The sequence below is a fragment of the Ixodes scapularis genome, unplaced genomic scaffold, assembly GCF_016920785.2.
Source record: "Ixodes scapularis isolate PalLabHiFi unplaced genomic scaffold, ASM1692078v2 PGA_scaffold3__209_contigs__length_174095766, whole genome shotgun sequence".
NCBI classification, from domain to species: domain Eukaryota; kingdom Metazoa; phylum Arthropoda; class Arachnida; order Ixodida; family Ixodidae; genus Ixodes; species Ixodes scapularis.
In genome coordinates, this window is record NW_024609868.1 from 119,576,399 (window position 1) to 119,588,975 (window position 12,577).

Consider the following 12,577-nt stretch of genomic DNA (forward strand, 5'->3'; position numbering starts at 1 on the left):
AATTTGCTTTTTACAGCGGAGCTGTTAAGGGCTAGGTTCCCCAAGATCGTGTCCGGTATGTCGACACAAACCTACCTGGACAGCTACCACCATCTATAAGCGATGGCGGCAAGCACACAACCAGTATGGTTTCCGCCGTCGCTCGTAGATGGCGGCAACCTTTCCAGCTATAATAGAAGAATGATTAGTTGGGCGTGTTGGTGGAAATTCATCGTAGGAGACAGCGCGAAAAACAGACGACGACGAAGAAGCACACAGTGTATCGAGTACAGCTCCGCTGGTCTTCCTTCTTCACGAGAGTGGAAAGGCTGAACATCTTTTAACAACTAATTTTCCTTCCGTGGGTTTTGTGCTATTTTGGTATGCGTGTCTAAAAGCCATTGTGGTTTCTGGGCACGTTAAATAAAAATGATAATTATTCATACATGGTGAACATTTAAGCACTAAGAGACCATACTAGGAATTTGATTGTTTTATACTGACAGTGCCTATCAGGTCATACATGGTAGGCACTGTCTAGCTTTATCATAACGGTGACTCTGTAGAGTTACACACAACCAAAATGAAGTTTAAATGGGCTTTAGTAGTAGTGTCAGATGGTAGATCTATTCTCGCTTGATGTATGGAATGCAGTTGACTCAATAATTCATAGTCGCTTTATTCAAATTTTCGGTTAAATAAAAGCAGGCGAATGGTCCCAGCAATTACATATACAAGTCTACGAGAAAAATGTGCAGCAATTGGATGTTTACCCTGTGGGACTGGCTAATTCAAAAGATTTTTTTATGTGTTCGTGAAGTCCGGCAAGTCTGGGAGCATGAAAAAGCATCAAGATTATGCTGACCAAGTTTATATCGCACCCGTGCAGACTTTATCACTTTTATCGACCGTGTATAACCCATGCAAAGCTAAGTCAAGTCGAGTCAGCATGACAGCATCGTTCCTGCGCATCATGGCGTAATTGCCAAAAAAGCTCCGGAAACAAGCGCAGCGCGTGTACACCGTACAAAACTTTGAGGCCATACCCAGCCCTACGAGATGTTTTGTATATCAAACATATTTATGTCAACAAATGTGTCGTAATCTGTAGTCTGTTTTCGGACTGACATGCCATGCAAGTGGTTAGGCCTATAAGAATGGTCACGTCGCTTTCTGTGCCGAGTAGGGATGCCGCAAACTTTTTTCGAATCGAAGTTTCGATGATCGAATCAAGCGGTTCGAAAGGTTCGAAAGATTTCAATTTTTCGAATTGTCTATATCGTAAAATTCGACGGCGGTCGAATTTTCGAACCTGTTAAGCTAAGAAGGTCGACGCTTTTCGAACCGTCGAACTTATTACGCTAAAAAATTCGATCTTTTTCGAACTTTCGAATTTATTGCGCTGCAAGGTTCGATGCTTGTCGAACTTTCGAATTTGACTGACCAAAAAATTCGATGAATTTCGAACTTTCGAACTTATTTATCAAAAGAATTCGAAAAGTTTCGAACTTTCGAATTCTGAAAAGTCAGAAGTTCGACGAACTTCGAACTTTTAGGGTAAAAGTTCGACTTTCGTCGAACTTCGAAAGACCGGCGGACGGTTTCATTTGATTTCAAGTAGTGGGGTACATTCGTAATTTTTTTTTTCTCGAACTTTTACACGCGGTGCTGCGTTCCTTACGAAAGACAATGTCGTTTATTTCAATGTTCTGGCATGCTTAGGTTTAAAAAAATAAATCCCCGAAGGGGCGAGGAAGGACGACGGGTTTTTGACGATTATCGTTTGTGCCAGATTTGAAGCACGCTGCAGCCGGAGCTATTCATGGTAGATAAGTTATACTTTTTTAAGAATGATCTATGTATAGCCTAGGTAAGTGCCGTCTTAAGGTGTGATTATTGTTATTCAACGTGAGTTTCGAAGAAATGTCCAAACATGTATCTGCATGCAATTATGACCTAAACTTGATATTTATTTTCGTCTAAGTTGTTTGAGGTATGGCATTTAAATTAACACCACAGACTACATATCATTGCCAACTGCAGAATACAAAATAATATATTTATTGTTTTTTCACGTTAGGGAATAAATTAACTCATGGGAGAAGATTTCTAGTAGTGTTCAAGTTCAGCACGTCATTAAAAGAAAACCTTTTTTTTTTTTTTCGCTTCACGTTCCTGGGACGTGTTTCTTTTAGCCTGTACACATTTTGGTAAAAGAAACTTGTTTTGAAGTTCTGAACCTCTGAATATGCAAGAATAGAACACTTCCGACGAATTCTTGATAGTTTTTTTTTTCTCCTGCTTTTTATTCCCGCATTTATTCTTTTTGTTTTTTTTCTTTTGTTACTATCGGCACAGGTGTTTAGGTCGAAAAGACAGCTTTGAACTTCCGAACCACTAAGCATGTGACGAGCAGTGCCTTGACCACCTACGCAACCTTTTATGCAGTGAAGAGCGACATTAGCTATACATATGCATAAATAATTTCAGATTAAAATAAGCTCGACCACGCCCTCTTTCCCCGTATTGTTTTCTTTAACAGTCCGAAATACCTGCAAGGGGAGAAGGAGGCTGAAGCCCCCCCCCCGCTACCCTCTTTCCCCCCGTTTTTCCTCTTCCGACGCCACTTGTATGGTAGAACGCTCCTCGACCTCGAGTTGTGTCGGCTTTTGTGCTTTTTGCGAGGCGATTCCTCCGTCTCAGAAAATAAACCTCCAGGACAATTATAAACTTCACCGGATCGGATTACTACCAGCGTGCAAGGGGTGGCGAGCTAGTTTGCCAGGTCGCTTCACGGTTTTTCTGAGCCTCAACCTCCTGCTCGCCCCTGGCCGTTTCGAACTGGAAGAGTCTCGTAAAATAGTGTGTTCGTGCAATCACTACTGCGTGATGCAGGTTAAAAGCCCCCCGCCCCCCCCCCCCCCCCGGGGCCGGCGGTCAGAATTCTGCACTGGCAAATATTCTAGCACGTCCGGGACACTCGTCGTGTCATTTAATTGCCTGACCAACTTCGCAGAATCTAGATATGACACCCTAACGTCTCTCAACTTGATTTTGTGAAAACCAGTGAGACGTGAAAACGTTTTTTGAAACTGAAACTGTTTAGGAACTTGAAAATCGGACTTCGAACTTTGAAAACTTGGATTAGAAAGATATTCAAAACCTTCGAAGTTTATTTTTTTTTTAATTTAGCGTTAAAAGAGAATCGAAACCTTCGAACTTTATGCAAAAAGAAATTCGAAATCTTCGAATTGTTCGAACTTCATGTCTATAAAAATTCGAAGCGTTCGAAGTTTTCGAATTTTTTTTACAAAGAATTTCGAAATCTTCGAATTTATCGAACCTGAAGTAAAAAAATATTCGAAACATTCGAATTTGAAATTTTAGAAACCGTGAAAGCTTCGAACTTTTCGAATTCGAAACTCTGCTGTGGACAAAAGTTGCGAATTTTTCGATATCGAACCTCGGTCGGTACGAAAATATCGAAATTTTTCGAAATCGAACCTCAGTTCGCTTCGCAAATGTCGAAACCTTTCGAAATCGAACCTAGGGTGGTTCGCGACATCCCTAGTGCAGAGTGGTCAAGTGTCGCTAACGCGGAACCTGCCGGGGCCCCACGGATTGCAAATTTTGTTTTCTTTTTGATAATGTTTTTCAATTTGCAGAGCATAGTTAATACCGTGCCTATCTGTTAGTGGAATGCTGCACATCCCCATTGGCGAAGGCAAGAAAAAATAAACTTCTCCCAGTAAATATCGAACAAAAAAAACAACAAAAAAGGTTTGAGTTTACATTTCTAATTTGAAGTATGCTTAATTCGAAGTGTCTCTTTGTCCTCATGACCTTTGTATTATTAAGTCAACTGTATATTTAAATTATTTCTGGTAGTTCAACAAATTGTCCTGGAGTGTATTGGATACCCAGATTTGTCAGGAGTCTCAGAGTCGGAATAGCCGGATAGTCCACTATGTATTCAAGGCGGCATATACAGAGTGGGACGCAGTTAACACAAACAAGCCATTACTGATTTGTTTTTTTCTTAGAATTGAAAGGCTGCCATAAAGCGTGGTGTGAAGTGCTCATTTGAGTCGCCAACATAAGCACTAGCGTAAGACTGACCCAGTGCAGAGCGCTGCGGCTATACATGCTCTAGATTTAGGAAGGTTCTAGCCTAGTACCTATGACAAATCTAGAGTGAACTAGAACTATCCAAACAGACAAGCGATAAAATGAAAAAATGAGAGGCGTGATTACCGTATTTACTCGCACAATGAACGCACCCCCAAGTCGACTCAAAATTTCGACTTTTTTTTTTCACTCGCATATTAAACGCACTCCCAACTCGGAAGTCAAAATTTTGACCCGCCCCCCCCCCCTTCCCCACCCGCGCGCGAAATGAACACACTTTTTTTATCCTGGTGCAACGAAATCGCGAATGCATAGGCAGCGTCAGTGAACAAGCCTGACATGCAAAATGGCAATGCCTACTCTGCAGCCTGCTCTAGAAGAGTTCTTTCCCCCTAGCACACAGATCCGGATGTGTTGCGGGGCAAAGCATGACACGCAAAATGGCAATGCCTACTCTGCAGCCTGCTCTGGAGGAGTGCTTTCCCCTTAGCACACGGATGCGGATGTGTTGCGGGGCAAAGCACGACACGCAAAATGGCAATGCCTGCTCTGCAGCCTGCTCTGGAGGAGTGCTTTCCCCTTAGCACACGGATGCGGATGTGTTGCGGGGCAAAGCATGACACGCAAAATGGCAATGCCTACTCTGGAGGAGTGCTTTCCCCTTAGCACACGGATGTGGATGTGTTGCGGGGTGAAGCATTACACGCAAAATGGCAATGCCTTCTCTGCAGCCTGCTCTGGAGGAGTGCTTTCCCCTTAGCACACTGATGCGATTGTGTTGCGGGGCAAAGCATGACACGCAAAATGGCAATGCCTACTCTGCAGCCTGCTCTGGAGGAGTGCTTTCTCCTTAGCACACGGATGCGGATGTGTTGCGGGGCAAAGCATGACATGCAAATTGGCAATGCCTACTCTGCAGCCTGCTCTGGAAGAGTGCTTCCCCGTTAGCACACGGATGCGGATGTGTTGCGGGGCAAAGCATGACACGCAAAATGGCAATGCCCACTCTGCAGCGTGCTCTGGAAGAGTGTTTTCCCCTTAGCATGCGGATGTGTTGCGGGGCAAAATGGTGATGCCTACTCTGCAGCCTGCTCTGGAGTGCTTTCCCCTTAGCACACGGATGCGTTGCGGGGCAAAACATGACACGCAAAATGGCAATACCCACTCTGCAGCCTGCTCTGGAGGAGTGCTTTCCCCTTAGCATACGGATGCGGATGTGTTGCGGGGCAAAGCATGACATGCAAGATGGCAATGCCTACTCTGCAGCCTGCTCTGGAAGTGTGCTTTCCCCTTAGCACACGGATGCGGATGTGTTGTGGGGCAAAGCATGACACGCAAAATGGCAATGCCTGCTCTGGAGGAGTGCCTTCCCCTTAGCACACGGATGCGGATGTGTTGCGGGGCAAAGCATGACACGCAAAATGGCAATGCCTACTTTGCAGCCTGCTCTGGAGGAGTGCTTTCCCCTTAGCAGATGTGTTGCGGGGCAAAGCATGACATGCAAAATGGCAATGCCTACTCTGCAGCCTGCTCTGGAGGAGTGCTTTCCCTTTAGCACACGGATGCGGATGTGTTGCGGGGCAAAGCATGACACGCAAAATGGTGAAGCATACCTGCAGCCTGCACTGGAGGGGTGCTTTGCCCTTAGCACACAGATGCGGATGTGTTGCGGGGCAAAGCACGACACGCAAAATGGCAATGCCTACTCTGCGGCCTGCTCTGGAGGAGTGCTTTCCCCTTAGCACACGGATGCAAATGTGTTGCGGTGCAAATAATGACACGCAAAATGGCAATGCCTACTCTGCAGCCTGCTCTGGAGGAGTGCTTTCCCCTTAGCACACGGATGTGAATGTGTTGCGGGGCAAATCATGACACGCAAAATGGCAATGCCTACTCTGCAGCCTGCTCTGGAGGAGTGCTTTCCCCTTAGCACACGGATGCGAAAGTGTTGCGGGGCAAATCATGACACGCAAAATGGCAATGCCTACTCTGCAGCCTGCTCTGGAGGAGTGCTTTCCCCTTAGCACACGGATGCGAAAGTGTTGCGGGGCAAATCATGACACGCAAAATGGCAATGCCTACTCTGCAGCCTGCTCTGGAGGAGTGCTTTTCCTTTAGCACACTGATGCGGATGTGTTGCATGGCAAAGCATGACACGCAAAATGGCAATGCCTACTCTGCAGCCTGCTCTGGAGGAGTGCTTTCCCCTTAGCACACGGATGCGGATGTGTTGCGGGGCAAAGCACGACACGCAACATGGCAATGCCTGCTCTGCAGCCTGCTCTGGAGGAGTGCTTTCCCCTTAGCACACGGATGCGGATGTGTTGCGGGGCAAAGCATGACACGCAAAATGGCAATGCCTACTCTGGAGGAGTGCTTTCCCCTTAGCACACGGATGCGGATGTGTTGCGGGGTAAAGCATCGCACGCAAAATGGCAATGCCTTCTCTGCAGCCTGCTCTGGAGGAGTGCTTTCCCCTTAGCACACTGATGCGAATGTGTTGCGGGGCAAAGCATGACACGCAAAATGGCAATGCCTACTCTGCAGCCTGCTCTGGAGGAGTGCTTTCCCCTTAGCACACTGATGCGGATGTGTTGCGGGGCAAAGCATGACACGCAAAATGGCAATGCCTACTCTGCAGCCTGCTCTGGGGTGCTTTCCCCTTAGCGCACGGATGCGGATGTGTTGCAGGGCAAAGCATGACACACAAAATGGCAATGCCTACTCTGCAGCCTGCTCTGGAGGAGTGCTTTCCCCTTAGCACACGGATGAGGATGTGTTGCGGGGCAAAGCACGACACGCAAAATGGCAATGCCTACTCTGCAGCCTGCTCTGGAGGAGTGCTTTCCCCTTAGCACACGGATGTGAATGTGTTGCGGGGCAAATCATGACATGCAAAATGGCAATGCCTACTCTGCAGCCTGCTCTGGAGGAGTGCTTTCTCCTTAGCACACGGATGCAGATGTGTTGCGGGGCAAAGCATGACATGCAAATTGGCAATGCCTACTCTGCAGCCTGCTCTGGAAGAGTGCTTCCCCTTTAGCACACGGATGCGGTTGTGTTGCGGGGCAAAGCATGACACGGAAAATGGCAATGCCCACTCTGCAGCGTGCTCTGGAAGAGTGTTTTCCCCTTAGCATGCGGATGTGTTGCGGGGCAAAATGGTGATGCCTACTCTGCAGCCTGCTCTGGAGTGCTTTCCCCTTAGCACACGGATGCGTATGTGTTGCGGGGCAAAACATGACACGCAAAATGGCAATACCCACTCTGCAGCCTGCTCTGGAAGTGTGCTTTCCCTTAGCACACGGATGCGGATGTGTTGCGGGGCAAAGCATGACACGCAAAATGGCAATGCCTGCTCTGGAGGAGTGCTTTCCCCTTAGCACACGGATGCGGATGTGTTGCGGGGCAAAGCATGACACGCAAAATGGCAATGCCTACTTTGCAGCCTGCTCTGGAGGAGTGCTTTCCCCTTAGCACACGGATGCGGATGTGTTGCGGGGCAAAGCATGACACGCAAAATGGTGATGCCTACTCTGCAGCCTGCTCTGGAGGAGTGCTTTCTCTTTAGCACACGGATGCTGATGTGTTGCGGGCAAAGCATGACACGCAAAATGGCAATGCCTGCTCTGGAGGAGTGCTTTCCCCTTAGCACACGGATGCGGATGTGTTGCGGGGCAAAGCATGACAATGCCTACTTTGCAGCCTGCTCTGGAAGTGTGCTTTCCCCTTAGCACACGGATGCGGATGTGTTGCGGGGCAAAGCATGACACACAAAATGGCAATGCCTGCTCTGGAGGAGTGCTTTCCCCTTAGCACACGGATGCGGATGTGTTGCGGGGCAAAGCATGACACGCAAAATGGCAATGCCTACTTTGCAGCCTGCTCTGGAGGAGTGCTTTCCCCTTAGCACACGGATGCGGATGTGTTGCGGGGCAAAGCATGACACGCAAAATGGTGATGCCTACTCTGCAGCCTGCTCTGGAGGAGTGCTTTCTCCTTAGCACACGGATGCAAATGTGTTGCGGGGCAAAGCACGACACACAAATTGGCAATGCCTACTCTGCAGCATGACACGCAAAATGGCGATGCCTACTCGGCAGCCTGATCTGGAGTGCTTTCCCCTTAGCACACGGATGAGATATGTCGCGGGGCAAAGCACATGCAAAATGACGATGCCTACTCTGCAGCTTGCTCTGGAGGAGTGCTTTCCCCTTAGCACATAATCGAATGTGTCGTGGGGGAAAGCACGACACAAAAAATGACGATGCCTACTCTGCAGCTTGCTCTGGAGGAGTGCTTTCCCTTTAACACACGATCAGATGTGTCGCAGGGTAAAGCATGACACGCAAAATGACAAACACGAGAAATATTGTGAAACTCCAAGTACTGTGCTTGATAGAAAATCAAACCCAATAGTATGTTATTCGAGGCAATAAACGGAATTCTGAAAACTCTCACAAGCCTGTTGTAATGATCGTGCCGGGTAGCGAAATCAAAGTATTATATTTCCAATATTATTAAAGTGAAATTTAGTTATGGTGCAATGCCGGTGCAAATTCCTCACATTTTGGTAAAATGTAGCAGGGTAAGCACTTTAGTACAACTCTTGCTTTTTTCAAGAATTTATTTTTACAAAGTTGGATGGTTTCTCATGTATCTGACAAATACCTTCCTCGGCAGGTAGTCGTTGGGTGTTTTCATCATCTTTGCCAGCTGTCAGAATTTGCAGTCAGAGTCAAAGATGCATTATTGTGCACAAAAATTCCGAGTAATTGGTTTTTGAAAAATTAAAACCAGGCGTTTGTTATGGCATGTGGGAGCAGGGGTAATATAAACACTGGTCACGGCCGACAAAATCATAGTGCCTACAACGAGTTTCCAAGCCAGTCAATAACGGACTAAGGGTCACACAAGACCACGACATGTTGCTTAAATAGGCTCCTCCCGTGACATTGGATTGAATTGGTACCGAATTATGCAAAACTTGTTAGCGAAATTCTTACAGCGGTAGCTGTTGGTGCCCCTTTGCGACAAAAAATGCTCATGTACAAACGTAAAACCCCACTCAGCAGAGGCAATGCTGTCCCTCTCCACTTCCCCCCTCCCTCCCCATCGGCAGTCATCGCTGCAAAATACTCACGTGGTTGTTCCTTGTACTCTCTGCACATCTACAGAACAGCTCACGTACATGCGTTTCTTCCACTGCAGGCGCTCCAATTCTAAAGACGTTTCAGCAAAAATAAAAATTTTTTTTTACACTTGCAACATTTTGCACACTTGTTCCACTGAAGAACCCATTGTAAGCATCGTACAGCAAACTAGTTGAAGGCAAATCTCTCAACATGCAGCACATTTTTTGCGGTAGTAAGCAATTTTTCGCAATGCTTTTTCATAATGCCGTGTAGCATACTTCATGTTGAAACTATTTTGTATAAATGGTTGCAGTATTTGTATGTAATGTTTTGCGAGCACTGAAGATATCAAAACGAAAACAATGTTGGAGTTAACCTTAAAGACTTCAAACAGAGCAGCATGTTCTCTAAAAGCAAAAAATTAAGCTCTCCGACTCATTAGAGTAGAAATGATCAATATTGGACAAAACACTAAGCTTATTATGCTAGTTCAGTGATCCAAACAGAAGCATTAGCTACATGAGCTTTTCTGCCCTGCATCGTGTAAATACAAGTGGCAGAATAACTAAGTTGCTTTTACAAGTTTCAACAGTACCACTAGAGCAAAAGTTGCCGAAGCACGAGGCTGATGAAAGACAGTTGTGAAGAGTTTCAATGCAGCGGCATCGCCACCAGTACCTGCGCCGCACAACGAGGCAAACAAGAAAACAAAAGAACAAATTTATTTAGCAGAAAATTGTACACTTTGCAATTACCAAATTCTAAGGTCTTGCATAACAGTTGAGGGCCACGTGACTCTTCTTGGGCAGTGTAAAACAACTTGTAGAAAATACTAGCAGCCAAAAGTGTTACAAAAATAGCGTGCCTTTTCTTGACTTTGAACACTTTTGTAAATGCAAGCTGCAGCGGGGCCAAGGCCTCGTCATTATTGGCTGCCTCCGAGTTGTGAACATTGAAACATTGAACAAGTATAGTATTGTTGGCTTGTAACAAGAATGCACAATTGTGCAAAGCCTGCCCTCAGTTGACTAGAGTAGAATATTGAGAATGCCTTTCCGGAATACGGCGTCATCTGTGTGCGGTTCTTCGCCACCCTCCTATGAGGTCGCCTTGGAGAAGCGCAGGTGCATCTGGTTCGCGACCCGGCTGGCGTAGCTGATGTCTCGGCGCTTCTCGGGGATGGGATCGATGCACACTGCCACCAGAGCTCGCAACTGGAATAGTGAGACATGGAGATGATAATGAACATGGAACATTTCTTCCCAGCTTTCAGCGTACAGGCAAAAATTTGCCCCCTCCAAAACAAAAAACGAGAAAATTGCTTGGCTTAGATGTTTCATCCGAATTAAAGTGCGATAGCAGTTGAGCGTTTTTTTTAACGAGAAACACTTTGAAATGCCTCCACTCGTATTACTGTATTTACACAACTCTAGGTCGACCCATTTTTTTTATTTTTTAAATCTGAAGGGGGCAGGGGGGTAAAGCATTCCTCCACTGACAAAAACAAAACAATTGCAATATCAAGAACACCTCTGCTTGTTACGAGTTCAGCCAATTGTACTTGCAGCATTGAGCCCCCGCCCATTCTGTACGCACTTCTATTTTTTTTTCTTTAAAATTGCACGAACAAGTATTATTGAATTGCGATTCACAAATTAGCACCACTGTACGACGGTGAACGACGCGCTCGACTCCCGGGGGTGGCGGCACTCAATGTAAGAGCCACTCCAGAACATCCACTGGAACAACCTCGCTCCCCGCCGCTTCTTTTTGTACGATGCACGATCGCAAGTGTCGAGATCGTGTAACCGTGCTGGGGTGCAATCGACGTTTCTCCGCATTGACACAAGTGATCCGGGCAGTTTAGGTTTTCAATGCTCGTTTACGGCCATTCTTGATCCGAAAGCAACCAACAACTGCATTGCCGGATGCAAGTTCAACCCGTTGGAGTGGACGGTGCTAAAGTGGCGTCTGCAACGGCACAGGATCTTAATTATGACGACAAACGAGGGGGCTTCCACGGGCCAAAGTCTGGATAGGCCCTGATGCCTTCTGGAGAGGCCAAGCTCGCAACGTACGTCGGAGAAGTGCGCGATCGGTCCTACCCCCCGTGACGGGAAACGCGATCACCGAGCAGGCGCAGAAGATGCAGTTGACACGGTGATTTGCGAGGTGCCAGATTTCGTTGAACGACGCCGACATCTTGCTTTGAGAACGTAGCAGCAATGACGACGGGAACAACAGCACCAGTGCGGACGAACCATAGTTTAGTCACAGACAGAGTGAGAATGACAGGGAGCAGCTTCGGTTGTCTCGCCTCCAGTGCGAGCTTCCCAGCTTCGATGGCGCTTGGGCATCTCATGCGACTCTCGTGTGCATGCGCAGCCCAAGCACACCAGGAGGCGTCGAGTGTATGCTGGAGGCCAGGTTTTCGAAAGATGCGCCCTGCTGTTCTCACATGTTTGCTGTAGAATGTACCCCTAAGTATATTTTTTTTTTTTTGCTGGCAATGTGCAATGTGGGGGCTAAATTACCCAAGCATCAAAGGAATGCTTGGGACGTAGGTACAGTCCTAATCACACTTGTCTATAACGCGCGAGCGTGCAGCTTTCTCCGGGCAGCGCTAGACTGGTGCCATTCGCGGAAACTAAGCTAGTCACGTGGTGCAACATGGAACGACCCGCTCGAGGGGTGTCCTGCCCACTCTATCAGCTGGCGGCGAACGCGGAAGGCTGCTCGCAGCACACTTCACGCTCGCTTCTGACCACTTATCTGACCGTTTATCGCTTGCGCGCTGTTGTGAGCATATCAACAGTGTTCTTTTTTTCGCATGTGGTCTTTTCGTTTTCCAATTCCCCTAGACGTGGTTCGCATCTGCACATATCATAATGTTATTTTGAGGCCTATTAGATATTTCGTTGTCTTAATTCTGCAAACTGATTTCCTAGAAAATGTGCTCAAAAAGTTTTAATGGCTTGAAAAAACTGCGAAAAAAAAAAAATACGAGCACATTAAAATATTTGTTTATAAACGTTTATTGCGGGGTCTATTTGTGTAAAATAATAAGAAATACTAATTGTTATTGCTACCACAATCTTGTGGATAAATAATAGTTTGAAGTTCAATAGTGGGTGAATGCGCCTTTCTGCGAGATGACACTGTTGATGCGGCAAGGGATGGATCCGTAAAGTGCAGGGCAAAGTTCTCCGTCTTCCCACAGTCGTTGCCATTCCTTCGAAACAACCGCCCAAAGGGTGTCACGCGATGAGTCCCTCAGTGTCTTCTTAGCCAACCTTTTTTTCATTATGCCCCAGACATTTTCAATGATATTGAGG

General features: G+C 46.7%; 1 protein-coding gene across 3 annotated transcripts in view; it reads right to left on the minus strand.

Annotated features, from left to right (window-relative positions):
- Positions 1-9,946: 9,946 nt before the first annotated feature.
- The window catches only part of LOC115315482 (serine/threonine-protein kinase Nek7), a 33,657-nt gene continuing 31,026 nt past the window's right edge, over positions 9,947-12,577 (minus strand). For all 3 annotated transcript variants that reach the window (XM_040209090.1, XM_040209089.2, XM_040500519.2), the window contains one exon: positions 9,947-10,456. In XM_040209090.1, the coding sequence (XP_040065024.1) occupies positions 10,340-10,456 (117 nt within the window). In that variant the 3' untranslated portion in view covers positions 9,947-10,339. The remainder of the gene's footprint in view (positions 10,457-12,577) is intronic.